The following is a 13,568-nucleotide window of genomic DNA, read 5'->3' as shown; positions in this document are numbered from 1 at the left end:
ATAAGAAATAATCAAATTTTATTGCAATATATTTATTAAAATTAATGTTAGGTTGTTGCATATGAAATGGCCGATTTCACAACTGTGCAGGGTTTTCAAAATTGCGTACCAAAGTAAAGCCTGGAGTTAACTAAAATCATCTGGCATTTAATCTTTGGACCGCGGAGGCTGGGTCACCGCTGACCCAGCTTTTAGACGTCACGACTCTCCCCTCCTTATGTTATAAACGTTTGTTATTTTAATTGTAATATTGGATGATTGCAAAAATTCGTGCCCGATATTGAGACGTGGCGGGAACCTTATCGCACTTCGGCACAGATGTTTGTTTTAGTCTCATGTTACATTCCTATCGGAAGATACACCGCTTGTGTTTTATTTTCAAATAATTGTTCACTTCATTTCATTTTATTTTCAAATAAAATGTGCCTTTGCACAGACCGCTTGTGTTTTATTTTCAAATCGGGCACGAATTTTTGCATAATTTTTAACAATATAAAGCCTAGTAAAAGGAAAAGATGTGGTTTCTCTTGCGTAGGATAAAGATTTTAGTATTGGGTCATATTTGACCCGGCATCGCCGTGTCTGCAACTATCACGCCATCCGCTGTCCGAGGGCTCATAGTGAAATAATTGACGAACCACTGTGACCGGGGTTTCGTCAGTTGTTTCGCTGTTAACGACAGTGAGTCACGAATCAAGATCAAATTCCACTGACTACGTTTTATAGCTAAAATTTAGTAACAAAAGTGAAGTAAAGAACGTTTTCAAAGGCTTCCTTGCACCTAGAGATGAAGAGTTTTCTTTTAACAAAGGCATTAATAACCTTGTTTTCCGATGCTCAGAGCGTATTGAAACCAGTGGATCATACTCTGATTAATAAATATCATTTTTACGTTTTATATTTTTTTTTGGTATAATCCCGACTAGAATTTCAGTTAGGCATGCCTAAAGACGAATGTGGGCCTAATGCGGAAACGATTAGGCACACCTAAATGCTGCAAGCCTAATCGTTACCGCATTAGGTCCTAATTCGGAAGGAATGATGCATGCCTAAGTTGGGCATTCCTAACAGTTACCATATGTGGCCGAGCATTAGGTCCTAATTCGGAAGGAATGATGCATGCCTAAGTTGGGCATTCCTAACAGTTGCCATATGTGGCCGAACGCACGCCTAAGTTAGGCATTTCTAACAGTTACCATACGTGGCCCAAATGGGGGTGGCCGAGCGCACGCTTAGGTTGGGCATTTCTAGCAGTTGCCATACGTGGCCCAAATGGGGGTGGCCGAGCGCACGCCTAAGTTAGGTATTCCTAACAATTGCCATACGTGGCCCAAATGGGGGTGGCCGAGTGCACGCTTAGGTTGGGGATTCCTAACAGTTGCCATACGTGGCCCAAATGGGGGTGGCCGAGCGCACGCTTAGGTTGGGCATTCCTAGCAGTTGCCATACGTGGCCCAAATGGGGGTGGCCGAGTGCACGCTTAGGTTGGGTACTCCTAACAGTTGCCATACGTGGCTGAAATGGGGATGGCCGAGCGCACACCTAAATTAGGTGGAGTGGGGCTCTCAAACTTATATGTAGGAATATTTACAGACATCTCAGTGTCGGACGTACGCTTGCGTGAGAGCTTTCAACAAGATTTGAGATTTCATTAATGTCTCCCAATGACAGCCTAATAAAGCTATTCTAATATGGGCCTAATGCGGCCCTAACGCGACTTTCCCAATTAGTTACATTCCGCATGCGGGCCTAATATCTGCCTAACTGAAATTTCTAGTCGGGATTTTTCATAAATAAAATTTTTATTTCTATCAGCCTTAGTGTTCGTAAATATCGACACGATATGGTTTAAGTAATATAATAAATGAATATTAATTGCTTCACCAGTATTTAAAAACACAAGCAAAAATAATTAGTACTGAAACAATACGAAAGCATATCGAAAAATATTCACAATTCATTTTCTTGTGCAAACAGGTTTCGTTCTGCACTTTTCGTGTATTGCTATACAAAGAATCTTTTTTCTTATTGTATCCCAAATGACATCTCACTTTACATTTCTATATTTGGGCAATGTAATTGTCCATTTTTAATTTATTTTTTCATTAAACAACACACACACCGTTTGATAGTAATAAATTTTACAAGACACTCTGCATTTTAAAAAACGTGAAGCAAAATTTACACATTTGATCAATTTTATTCAATACGAACGCAGAGAATAAGATATTTAAAGAATTTTTAATTATGAAATTATAAATACGTGTGATAGAAGTAGAAAGCAATATTCGAAAGTTGTTACATTATTTTTCAAGTTTTCTTAAGAGAAGTATCTGTTCCTAATTTGGAAATATTACGCCTCCAGCAAAGAACAGAATGAAAATAATCATGGCATGCTTCCAAAGGTTTCGTTGCTTGTCAATGCGGATATCACCTTTAAATAGAGTATTTGAAATAGGCGAATGACGAGTACACGTATTTAGAGATATTTTTGAACAGTGTCACGATAATAAAAACTTGTATTCTAGTTAAAGTGACCAGATATACTGATTTATTCAGTACAGTGCTGATTTTAAAGCTAAAATTTGTACTGAATGTTGTATTGGTTTTAACCCTAGAGCGGTCTTCGGGTCTTTTTTGACCCACCGCCTTTTTATATTTTTAGTCATTTTTGCTGTTATCAAGATTACGTTCCTTAACATTATTTTGAACGTTTATCGTCTAGGTTCATATGTCGCGTTGGAAACAAAAATTATTACACACAAGGTCTTGGGTCCTTTTTGACCCGAAAGTCTTAAGTGTACAGTCGAAACGAAAACCGCTCTAGGGTTAAGAAAAACAACTGTAGATGTACAAAAAAATATATTCTATTAAAATAATTGAATATCTCCTATGTATTCCTGGTACAAGTGCACCAGTAGAAAAAGTATTCTCAATCAATCAGGGTTAGATTCTTTCGAAAATATACTAATTGCAAAGTACAATATTAACGTAAACTGTGGCCAGTTTTATGAAGTAATTTGTAATAACGAAGAATTATTAAAGGCGATTTATTCTTCAAATAAATATGTGTAACTATTGTTTAAGTATTAGGTACTTAAGCAATCGTTAAATTTAATAATAAAAACGTAGAGAGTTTGATTTATTTATTTTTTCTAATTCGTCAAATACAATAATTGAATTAAAATGTAATTTAATTTCATTACAGTTACGAAATATATCCGTTCTTTTGTTCTTTAAAAAAAGTGAACGGAATTTGCCTTGAGAAAATCTGGTCAGTTTAATTACAGTATATCGATGAATACAAGATCTACTTTTCTGTTTATTCTTTAAATATTACATCCTATAATTTCTGTAGAGTGGTATCTATCATATATGGTTAATTTAATCGTAATTTCATAAGAATAACTGTTAGATCTCCAAAAGCAGGGCAACCTTATCTTGAACAAAATACTTTATACTTTATAAAATATAATATTCGTAGTTATATATTATGTTTCGTATTACTTATTGCGAACCTTTAATCAGTATATTCAGTAAATGAATATACTACTCTATTCAAAAAGTTCCAGGACAAATCCAAATTCAGATTATTCATTCGTTCAGCAATAACCATTTGGTGACTTTCAAAATAGTCCCCATTACTCGCAGTACACTTATGCCAACGGTTTCTCCAATCTTCGAAACATCGCTGGAACTCCATTTCTGCGATGGCTTGTATCTGATTTTTAGCGAATTTTGTTGATGTTATTAGGTAATCTTGAAAGTTCCCGCAGTTTCAAGTGGTTTCATTTCAAACACACGTAACTCCGTTGAAATTACACATTTTTATTTAAGTGCCACGTCAATTTCACGCGACTTCTCTTTCAAGCCACGTGGGTCACCGATGAGATTCGGATTTTTATGTACGCACGGAATTAATACTCTTGCGGTACGTTGGCAAAAGTGTATCGAACATTACAGAAATTATTTTAAATAAAAATGTTTAATTTTAGTAGAGCCATGTTTTTTAAAAAAAAAACGGCTTAAAAGCGCGGGAACTTTCAGGATGACCTAATAGTTGAGTTTTTGGTCAAAAAGTCGCGAACACGCACCGAAGTGTAAACCGACGGATTATTAATTGCTTTTTCCATACATTTGGCCGTTTTTTACGGATCGAATCACGAAAGCGTCTTGTGACACCCAAGTAATATTGTTTATTTATGTTTGCCAGTTGGTAGAAATTCTTCGTGCACCACACCGGGTTAATGGAGAAACGAGTTTGTCCTGGAACTTTTTGAACAGAGTAGTACATTCGTTCGATTCCTTAAAATTTTGTTCATATTTTCAGAGAACGTTATGTTCGCCCCCACGTTTAAAGCTTCCTCCGCGACACGAGGTAAAGTTGCAAACGAAACACACGAGACTAACAGAGTGCTTTGTAATATTGTGAACTCTGAATTATAAAAGAAGGCGTTCGTATTAACAAACTAAAAAAAAAAATAGCAGAAAATGAACATTTTTTGTCATCTGAGAACTAATTAGCGCAGCTTTTACTGTAGAACGTGAGAATTTCGTACAAAATTTTGAAAGAAATTTTCCTAGAATTTTGATAACAAAGTTAGTTGTTTATTCATAGATTAGTGTGAAGAGGCAATTTGAGACATTGAGACATTTAAAGACATTGTTCCTCCGGAATAATACCACTGTTTGATTTAATTTAGTGCAGTTAGTTCGTTTTACAATGGTATTTTCCAGCTTTATTTAGAAAGCTTGTAATTCATAAATCCTCAAATGTAAATAAGCGACCAGAATGCGCTATTGTTTTAAGCTTCTCAGAGAAAATACTGCTTTTGACAATTTTATTAACCCCTTAACGTTCATGCCTGTGTCTCGATAAGTGCAATTTTTTTAAATTATTTCCTTTCATTCTCCATATTTCCTTATTCTTTCTATTATGGCAAAAAAAGTAAGTTATACCATTATAAATAATGGGAAACTTAGGAAATGATAAATAGTCTGTACACTTAGGAAATAATTAAAAAGGAAAGAAAATTGATCTTATTTGGTATATCAAGTTAAGAAAAATGTGATCGTTAACGGGTTAATCTAAAATGCACAAACTTTTCAATAGTTATTTCCAGAATAAAAAATTTGAAACTTAAACATGGTATAACATAACATAACTTTAACAATGTACACGTGTGTTGTCTTTTTGTGTAAATATGCATGCTATAAGTGTTAACAGATGTTAATGAACAATTCTTCATTGTGAAAATTTGGTTGTTTGTAGCAAAGTAAGATACATCTTCAATTTCATTTTCTGCCAAGATGCTTTTCTGCGTTACACGTAAATTAAATGTACTATTATAACATGAGTATGCACTACTGTCTAATAGTTTGGTCTCGCGCGCCACTTTTTGCCAACGCTTTATTGAAGTTCAGGGACTTGATTGTTAGTTTAATTTGGGCGAATGAAATTATTTTACGATCTGAGTTACAAGCTATACTGCAGCTACTAAATTATTAATTTACTTTTGTAAAATCGGTTATACTTAAATATTTGAAGAAGTGTTACATTTGAACAATATTTTCACGTGTATTATTCCTTTGTCAAAGGAATTTCATCTCCTTTTAAAAAAGTTTCTTTATTAAACATTCCCTTAGAAAGTATTACAAGCGAATTATTTCAAATATTTAACGATTCTGTCCAAAACATTTTATGATATAAAAGACATTTGTTCCCATTTTTCCCCCTCGTTGTGCAAATTCATAAACGAATGAATCATGTTAGCAGGGAAGAAAGTTTCATATTGCTGTAACTGTTGAAAATTCTTCTTGAATTTTTGCGACAAGACTGCTGCATTTAAATCAGCAGGTTCGTTTGAAGTTATGTCACCTTAACGTTACTAAACTTCCTCGTTATAATTTTAAAATGAAATGAAATGCAAATTGGCACATCGCGCGACAAGTTGTTCCAAAAAGTCAGCCCGACATTGTACTCTACCACTTGACGGCCAATTCCAATTAAACGTACCTTAATATAGACACCTATAAATTTGTAAATGAGCACTTCCATTGAATGGGCCGATGCTTACTTCTTGCCCTTGGAATCAATGGGCGCGAAGAGGAAATTATTACATAGTTTCTCTTAGGTGGTGAATAGATGTTCGTATATTCGGTGCATTCGAATACTGAATTATTCGAATAATTCGAATATTCCAAGTGTTCGAATTTCGGATTGTGCCTAATATTTGGTACATTTGGAAAACTCGAGTGTTCAAATACCAGCAGAATTCAGATTTCAACTTTGAATAGTTGAATTATTCGAATAATTCGGATAATTCGAATATTCGAAGCGTTCGAATGTCGGATTGTGCCTAATATTTGGTACATTTGGAAAACTCGAGTGTTCAAATACCAGCAGAATTCAGATTTCACCTTTGAATAGTTGAATTATTCGGATAATTCGAATATTCGAATGTCAGATTGTGCCTAATATTTTGTACATTTCGAATACCAGTAGAATTCGGATTCCAACTTTGACTAGTTGAACTATTCGAATAATTCGGATAATTCGAAGAGCTCGAATTTCGGATTATACCGAATATTCGAAGTGTTCGAATTTCGGATTGTGCCTAATATTTCGTACATTTGGAAACTCGAGTGTTCAAATTCCAGCAGAATTCCGATTCCAACTTCGAATAGATGAACTACTCGAATAATTTGAAGTATTCGAATTTTGGATTGTACCAAATATTTTAACCATTTCGAATATTCGAATACCAGTAGAATTCGGATTCCAACTTTGACTAGTTAAACTATTCGAATAATTCGGATAATTCGAAGAGCTCGAATTTCGGATTGTACCGAATATTCGAAGTGTTCAAATTTCGGATTGTACCGAATATTTCATACATTTCTTAAAAGCCACTGCGAAGCACTGTACACGAGGTTTAGAAACGTCTTACAAACATCATAAAGATAATTTTTATACGTTATTAGAACGTACTGATTTTCGACATAAATGGACATAGAATGGACATCTCTGAGACGTCGGGTACTATCTGGGCTAACATATATTATAATTTACCATTCACTTATATATTTTACACTTATAATACAGTTTGCAAATGAAAATAAAACGAAATTGTATTTTTTATGTACCTACAGATATCCAAAATGAATAAATATTTCATAAATTTAGTACTGTAACAGCTCTTCAAGTTTATACTAACCGTATACAACATATAACAATGTAAACAGTATAAATATAAACAAATGGTTTTATTCTAATTATCACATCCATATTATTCAATAGAAACATTTATCCATATATTATATTTGTTCTGAAAACTTCAGATTATGTTAGACAAACCTTTTTTTCAATTCTAAAAAATATAATACCTCTACGAGTCTTGCAATAGGGATAAATTTTTCCGAGTACAGCTCACACAATGACCACTTTGAAATAGTACAAGGAGCAACAAATAGCCGTCAGCGTGCAACTCAAAAATTGCTTCCGCTCTTTTCTGAGTACGATTGATGTAATAAAGCGAGGAAGCAGCGTCAAAGACACCATTCTCTGTATAGTCGGTGGAATCGATATAGCGAGGTACATTCACATGTATTTTTCTTATTGGCTGAAACAGTTATATCTAGAAATCGGATCATACCGCTAGTTGACATTGACAGTGGCATAACTCAAAAAAGCCAGTTTTGATTCTTTTTGCACAGATACATTCCATAAATACAGTATTTTCATAATCTAACACGGTACATTTCCAACTTCGTTAGTTTCATACCAGAGAGCAAATCAGATTATACAATCAGCATATTCAATTATTAGTCAAATGCAAATTTTTAACCACTTTTTCTGTGAAATTTACATTACGCTAGTGATCTATATCAAAAATCTAAAAAAATTGAATCTCACTTATTTTGCGTTACGTCGATCTTTTCCTAGAAAAGAGTTATATTACAAGAGCAAGTATTTATGAAATATTTTATTACACAATAAAACAGTACGTTTTAATACACCCAAAGGAAAACTCGAAGTATCTCGAAACGAAAAATATATGATTTAGGCCACTTTCATAATCACCGGCGTATATCGAGACTGCCGGATATATGCTATGGAGTAGAGTGATAGCGAACTTCCACGAACTTCAAAGCAATAGCGTACCCGCGGTAGGTTTCGGAACGTATCACCTGCGGATACGGAGATCCTACAACTATATCAGTGGGTGTCGTCAAGAATCTAAAGGTAGAGGCTTCGTGAGGATCACAGACGGGTTCGGGCGGGGTATAGTCGGTGGAACCGATATAGTGAGGCCGTAAAATCAGCCAGGCGTCAAAGTACACGTAATCTGTGCACCAAAACAGTAATTCGAGGGAGATGAGGAGTTCGAGTCTTGCTCTGAGCCGTTTGATATCAACTCGGAATTGCTTCTTCCGTTGCAGTATATTTAAAAAATTAGTCTGCGCCTTAATCATTGACAGCTGCAGGTTAATTTTTATCAATATGGAAATTACTATTGGACAGGAGGCGACGAGAACTTAATACCGTATATTTCAAACGAAAGATTTGTAAACAGTTTAAATATTAATTCACAAACAGTGCACGATCTCGGTGCTGCTGCTTAACCCTTGAACCTATAACGACGAGTCTGACTCGTGGCAGAGATTTTGGTCAAGATAGGACAAAAATAGTTACATCAGTAGGAAAAATTAATTGTAATCCTATCTTTCGATTTAATTTGCAAGACTGAAGATTACTAAATGTAATTAATCCGTAATAGATTAACTTTCATTACCTGATACAGTATTAAAAGAGTAAGTGTCTGACGCTTAGATGCAGTCAGAAAAGAAATTAGAGGTTAAGGGGTTGATGTTCTAATTTACGACCTTACTATATCGCTTCCACGAATTATACGAAGTTTGACCGAAAAATTCTGAAAAAGATCCGAATTTTTACGGTGATTTTTATAATTCAATTTTCTTTGCCTCAGCGGTGTTTAAACTAGATCTCGTTGAGGCACAATTTCACTTCTTAGCAGAAAGCAGTCACCTTTATCTCCCACCCAGTTGACTCAGCTTTGTGTGACTTGTCTTTTGCTCTCGAAACTGAAGATTCTAGAGACAATGAAAAATTCAGGGGCTGATCTGAAAGCAATTTCTAAAAGTGCCTGCAACGAGGATTTTCAGTAGTGCAAAAGGTATTGGCAACGATGCGCAGTTGCTACAAGGGAATATTTTGAAGAGGATCGTTTCAATTCAGAATGAGTTTTTATTAACAGAGTTTTACGACGCAAGTCCGGATATTTTTCGATGAAACCAAACGATCCACACTTCTATCGGCTAAGATTAGCGAGCCTCTTACGGATTTTGAATTGTTGATTTTGGTTGATTGGATTCACACCACGTGGCTAGGTTGCCGCGCGTGGCTCGATGCAAGGGCCCTAACGCAGTTTTCTCACGTTGAACCCGAATGGAATGTCGTTTATTCAGAGCTTCGAAGCCGCAATTGGATCAGTAATCAACAGACTAAAACAGCAGCATCATTATTTACGATGTTACCTGAAATAATAAAATGTGATGTGAATCGAAATTCTTGGATAGTTAGCATTCTATAACGCGTGGAATTGAAAAACAGGAAGCTCCGGTTAATTTTTGTTTCTGTCGTAACATTGTTGTGTGTACTGTTTGAAAAGGTGCACAAAAATATGGAAGAAGTTCAGTTTTGGGGCGATGATGTATGCAGGGTGTCCAATTTTGATCTACAAATGCGAATTACTCGTAAACTGCCCGCGGTATGAAAAATGGTTCAGAAAGGAATTTAATGGTTTCGAGAAGGACATAATCTGGTCTAATTAGTTTTTCTGCAGATGGACACATAGAAGTCATACGAAGGTGACATGTTTTTTTTTACGATGGTCAATTCACTATTTAGATTTGCTCTGTTCTGAGATTCTGGGGTAAGTGCCGTGCTGTTTCTCACAGTCCTCTTACCAGAAGGCACCCTCGCCTTCCCCACTCCGTGGCCAGCTTCTTCAGGAACAATATTCACATCCTTAAAGCAACGCAAATTGCCTTAAAGCATCCCCAAACTTCCTCACGCATTCTTCTAAACAATCAGACCTATGCCACCCGATAGCTAGGTGTCTTCACTAGTTATCGTTCGACGTCTGCGTATTCTCACTCTCTCCGGCCACACGCAGGCTAAGTCCGCGCCACAAATTGTACGAAAGCAAAACAGCGTTGTGCCAATTGCCTTCGACGACACTTAAAGTACGTTGTTGCTAACGTCTTAACCCTCTACTATCGAGACACCGTTTTTGGAGACGTAAATCCCGATGTGGAGTCTACGAAACTTTGGAACTTCCAGTTAGTTTATACGTAAATATAGAACATTTCTGACTACTTTTCTTACTGATTTTCCTAATGAACATTATAGAATAGAGTGGTTGGTTGTATTAATTTCATTTTAGTATAATAGTGTCGAGTTCTAAATAGAACGGAAGGAAACGAGAAAGATAGAATTAGCGAAGTCTCTGAGACTCCGCCTCGGCAGTAGAGGGTGAATCGTATAGTTTTTAGTGCATTAGCCGATGCAGCTCTTTATTTCCTATAAGAAAGTATTAAGGTATTTATGTCGAAAAACTATTAGTTTATGAGACACTTGAGTCTCAGTATTGCAAAGTGGTACTGGCACACCTATCTGCAGCTACATTTTCTGAATTGGCAGTGGGCGATTGTTTTTTACAAAATGATAGGAGGGCAATAAGACGAAACCAATTATATCATTTTATGGAAGCATACAAGCATGCATTCACAGTCGAGGCAATGTCTTTGAACATTTGGACTTTTAAATAAATTCATTACTTTCGATGTTCTGTTTCACAAATTCTTTAATGAAATGATATGAACTACAAATGACCCACACTCGCCTCTTTCACACTTTTTTATCCTTGCACCCGCACATTATTCCTTTATCTGCTCCTTTACTCCTTTCATTCTCAAATCCTTGAGTGGCCACGCATCTTTCGATCATGATCTCAAGCACTCTGTCTTAAACTCTCTTCTTCCACAACTCTGTCACATCAGTTTAAGTATATACTCTTCGTTCACACAACTATCGTTCCTAATCTGACTCTTGCGTACGTAATCAAAGGTAACCAAAATGTTCACGGTTGTTTCACGCTTCAATATTTAAAATTGTTTGCATAAATTTTTATATTGAAAACGTGTATCGACGTAAAAATGTCCAAAAAATGGAGATTCAGAGCGATTTTACGATACTTTCACGAGAACATGACAAATTTTTAAAGGAAAATATAGAAATGGGTACCTGGGTACTCGGTTGTCTACAAAAGGATTAAACACTCGCAGGAAAATGTGATCACTCCTGCAACAGTACTGTGTCTCATCCTACAAATACTCAATTTTCATTTTCCTTCTCTGAAACTTTAGAATTATATGTATATTAACTTCGTAAATGACGAAAATTTGCAAAAATAGATAAGTGTGGTCCGCTCATTTACATTCTCGTAAAGAATATCTGGTTGAACTCTACAAGCCCGCTAGTGTACATAATTTCCAGTTGTAAATAAACAATAAATTCAATAAGAAACACTCAAATATTAATTCAATTTCTAGTTCTTCAGTGTAACATTAGTCGCTTTTAAATACGACATATGACAGTTAAGTGGAATAACACAATAACATTTTGCCTGGAGTTATATTTTCATGTTACTAATTCACAAGTGTCAAATATTTCTTCGAACAACAATTACGAAACACCGATGACTGTGATTTAACGGTAGCAATGTTTATTGTTAGGCGTTTGGTCACCTGGAAGCGAGCCACCGCCACCCCCGAAGGTGCCGTGCTCTGAACAAAAAGAGTCTGAAAAAGATGCCGGTATTCCTCCTGTTTGGACGCCTTCCAATGCCGGAGCCAGTCCAGTTCCCGAGAAAAAGGAATTTCGGCCGGTGCAATTCGAAAGCCCCACTCTAAGCCGAAAAAAGTTAGCTCAGCAAGAAGTAAGTTATCACGATTTACGTTACGATCCCTTCCGCGTACTCATAAATTACACAGGGGCTATTACAGTTTCCGTCCCGACAAAGTTGGGGAATGCGAATGCTTTGTTGTAATTGTTGAAACACTCTTTTACTTAAAACACAATCGGTTGTGCACATGTTATTGTTTGCAGTGATTCTTTTTTTTTTTTTTTGGTATTATTAACCCTCCGTAGGTAATCTGGGTCTTTGACGACCCAAGCGAAACTCCCGTATTTCTTCAAAACGAATCTTTATTTTTATTGAGAAAAGTTTGAAACATTTCGCTTACCGAATAACTGTATAATGTAGTAGAGACTTTGATAAGTACTCGAGAATATTTTCAGATTTTTTGAAAGCTTAAAACGGAAAGAAATTGGTCTTGGACACAAACTGCCCAGTTTGCCTATGGAATGTGAAGAAATATGTTTGCCTGCGGAGGGTCAATATGATGCAAAAACCTTCATAAGGATATTGTTGGAAATCCGCGGGTATTTAGGGAATGCGTGGTTTTATTTTAATTAAAGTAGTGTATTTTCATACGGCTATTACAACAAAGAGACTACATGGGAAATTAACAACAATGTGCCCTTGAAGAAATGCTTAGAGTGCGACCTAAAGTTATATACATAGAGGGATTATTTATAGGGGTGGAGAAATATGTTGAGAATGTATAATGACGTTTTGCTTGCGCGGAGCCTTTGTTCCCGTGTGAGTTGAGGTTGCAAATTGATCGAGGTGTAGGACACGGTTGCAGTAGCAGAAAAAGAATTTTTATATCGTTGAACGGTGATTTTTAAGTAGGAAGATACTTTTATTTCACTGTTCATCTTTGAAACTTGAATGCCCACATTGTTGCAGTCTCTATTCTCGAATGCATCATCGATGGAAACATTATTTCGAATGCAAAAGATTGCTGTACGCATTACTTTTGAATGCAACATTGCTTGAAGCGTTATATTTCAACGCAAACATTGTTGGAATCTCTATTTCTGATTGCAACATTATTAGAAGCGTTATTTCGGACGCAAACATTATTACAAGCACTACGCTTGAATGTAACATCGACACAAACGTCGTTCTCGCTTGTAACATCGTTAACTCGTATTATTTCCGAATGCACATTGTGGCAAACGTGATATCGAGTTTGCAACTTTGTTGCCGGGAGTCGCTCCCGAAAATTGCACATTGTTGCAAACGCGTTCTCGGTTTGCAACTTTGTTGTCTCGAAAATTTGCACATTGTTGCACGGCGCCCCGTTTTGCAACTTTGTTGCCGGGAGTCGCTCCAGGAAAATTGCACATTGTTGCAAACGCGTACCAGGTTTGCAACTTTGTTGCCACGAGTCGCTCCTGAAAATTGCACATTGTTGCAAACGCGTTCTCGGTTTGCAACTTTGTTGTCTCGAAAATTTTCACATTGTTGCACGGCGCCCCGTTTTGCAACTTTGTTGCCGGGAGTCGCTCCAGAAAATTGCACATTGTTGCAAACGCGTACCAGGTTTGCAACTTTGTTGCCACGAGTCGCTCC

General features: G+C 36.3%; 1 protein-coding gene across 1 annotated transcript in view; it reads left to right on the top strand.

Moving 5' to 3' along the window:
• LOC108573586 overlaps positions 1 to 13,568 on the top strand; it is a 200,152-nt gene that overhangs the window by 104,585 nt on the left and 81,999 nt on the right. Inside the window, exons 11-12 of the mRNA XM_017936049.1 lie at positions 4,331 to 4,378; positions 11,821 to 12,023. Coding sequence (XP_017791538.1) covers positions 4,331 to 4,378; positions 11,821 to 12,023 — 251 coding nt within the window. The remainder of the gene's footprint in view (positions 1 to 4,330; positions 4,379 to 11,820; positions 12,024 to 13,568) is intronic.

The sequence above is a fragment of the Habropoda laboriosa genome, unplaced genomic scaffold (assembly GCF_001263275.1).
Source record: "Habropoda laboriosa isolate 0110345459 unplaced genomic scaffold, ASM126327v1 scaffold158, whole genome shotgun sequence".
In the NCBI taxonomy this organism is placed as follows: Eukaryota; Metazoa; Arthropoda; class Insecta; order Hymenoptera; family Apidae; genus Habropoda; species Habropoda laboriosa.
The sequence above is the reverse complement of the archived record's forward strand: the minus strand, read 5'-3'. Positions and strand labels throughout refer to the sequence as shown.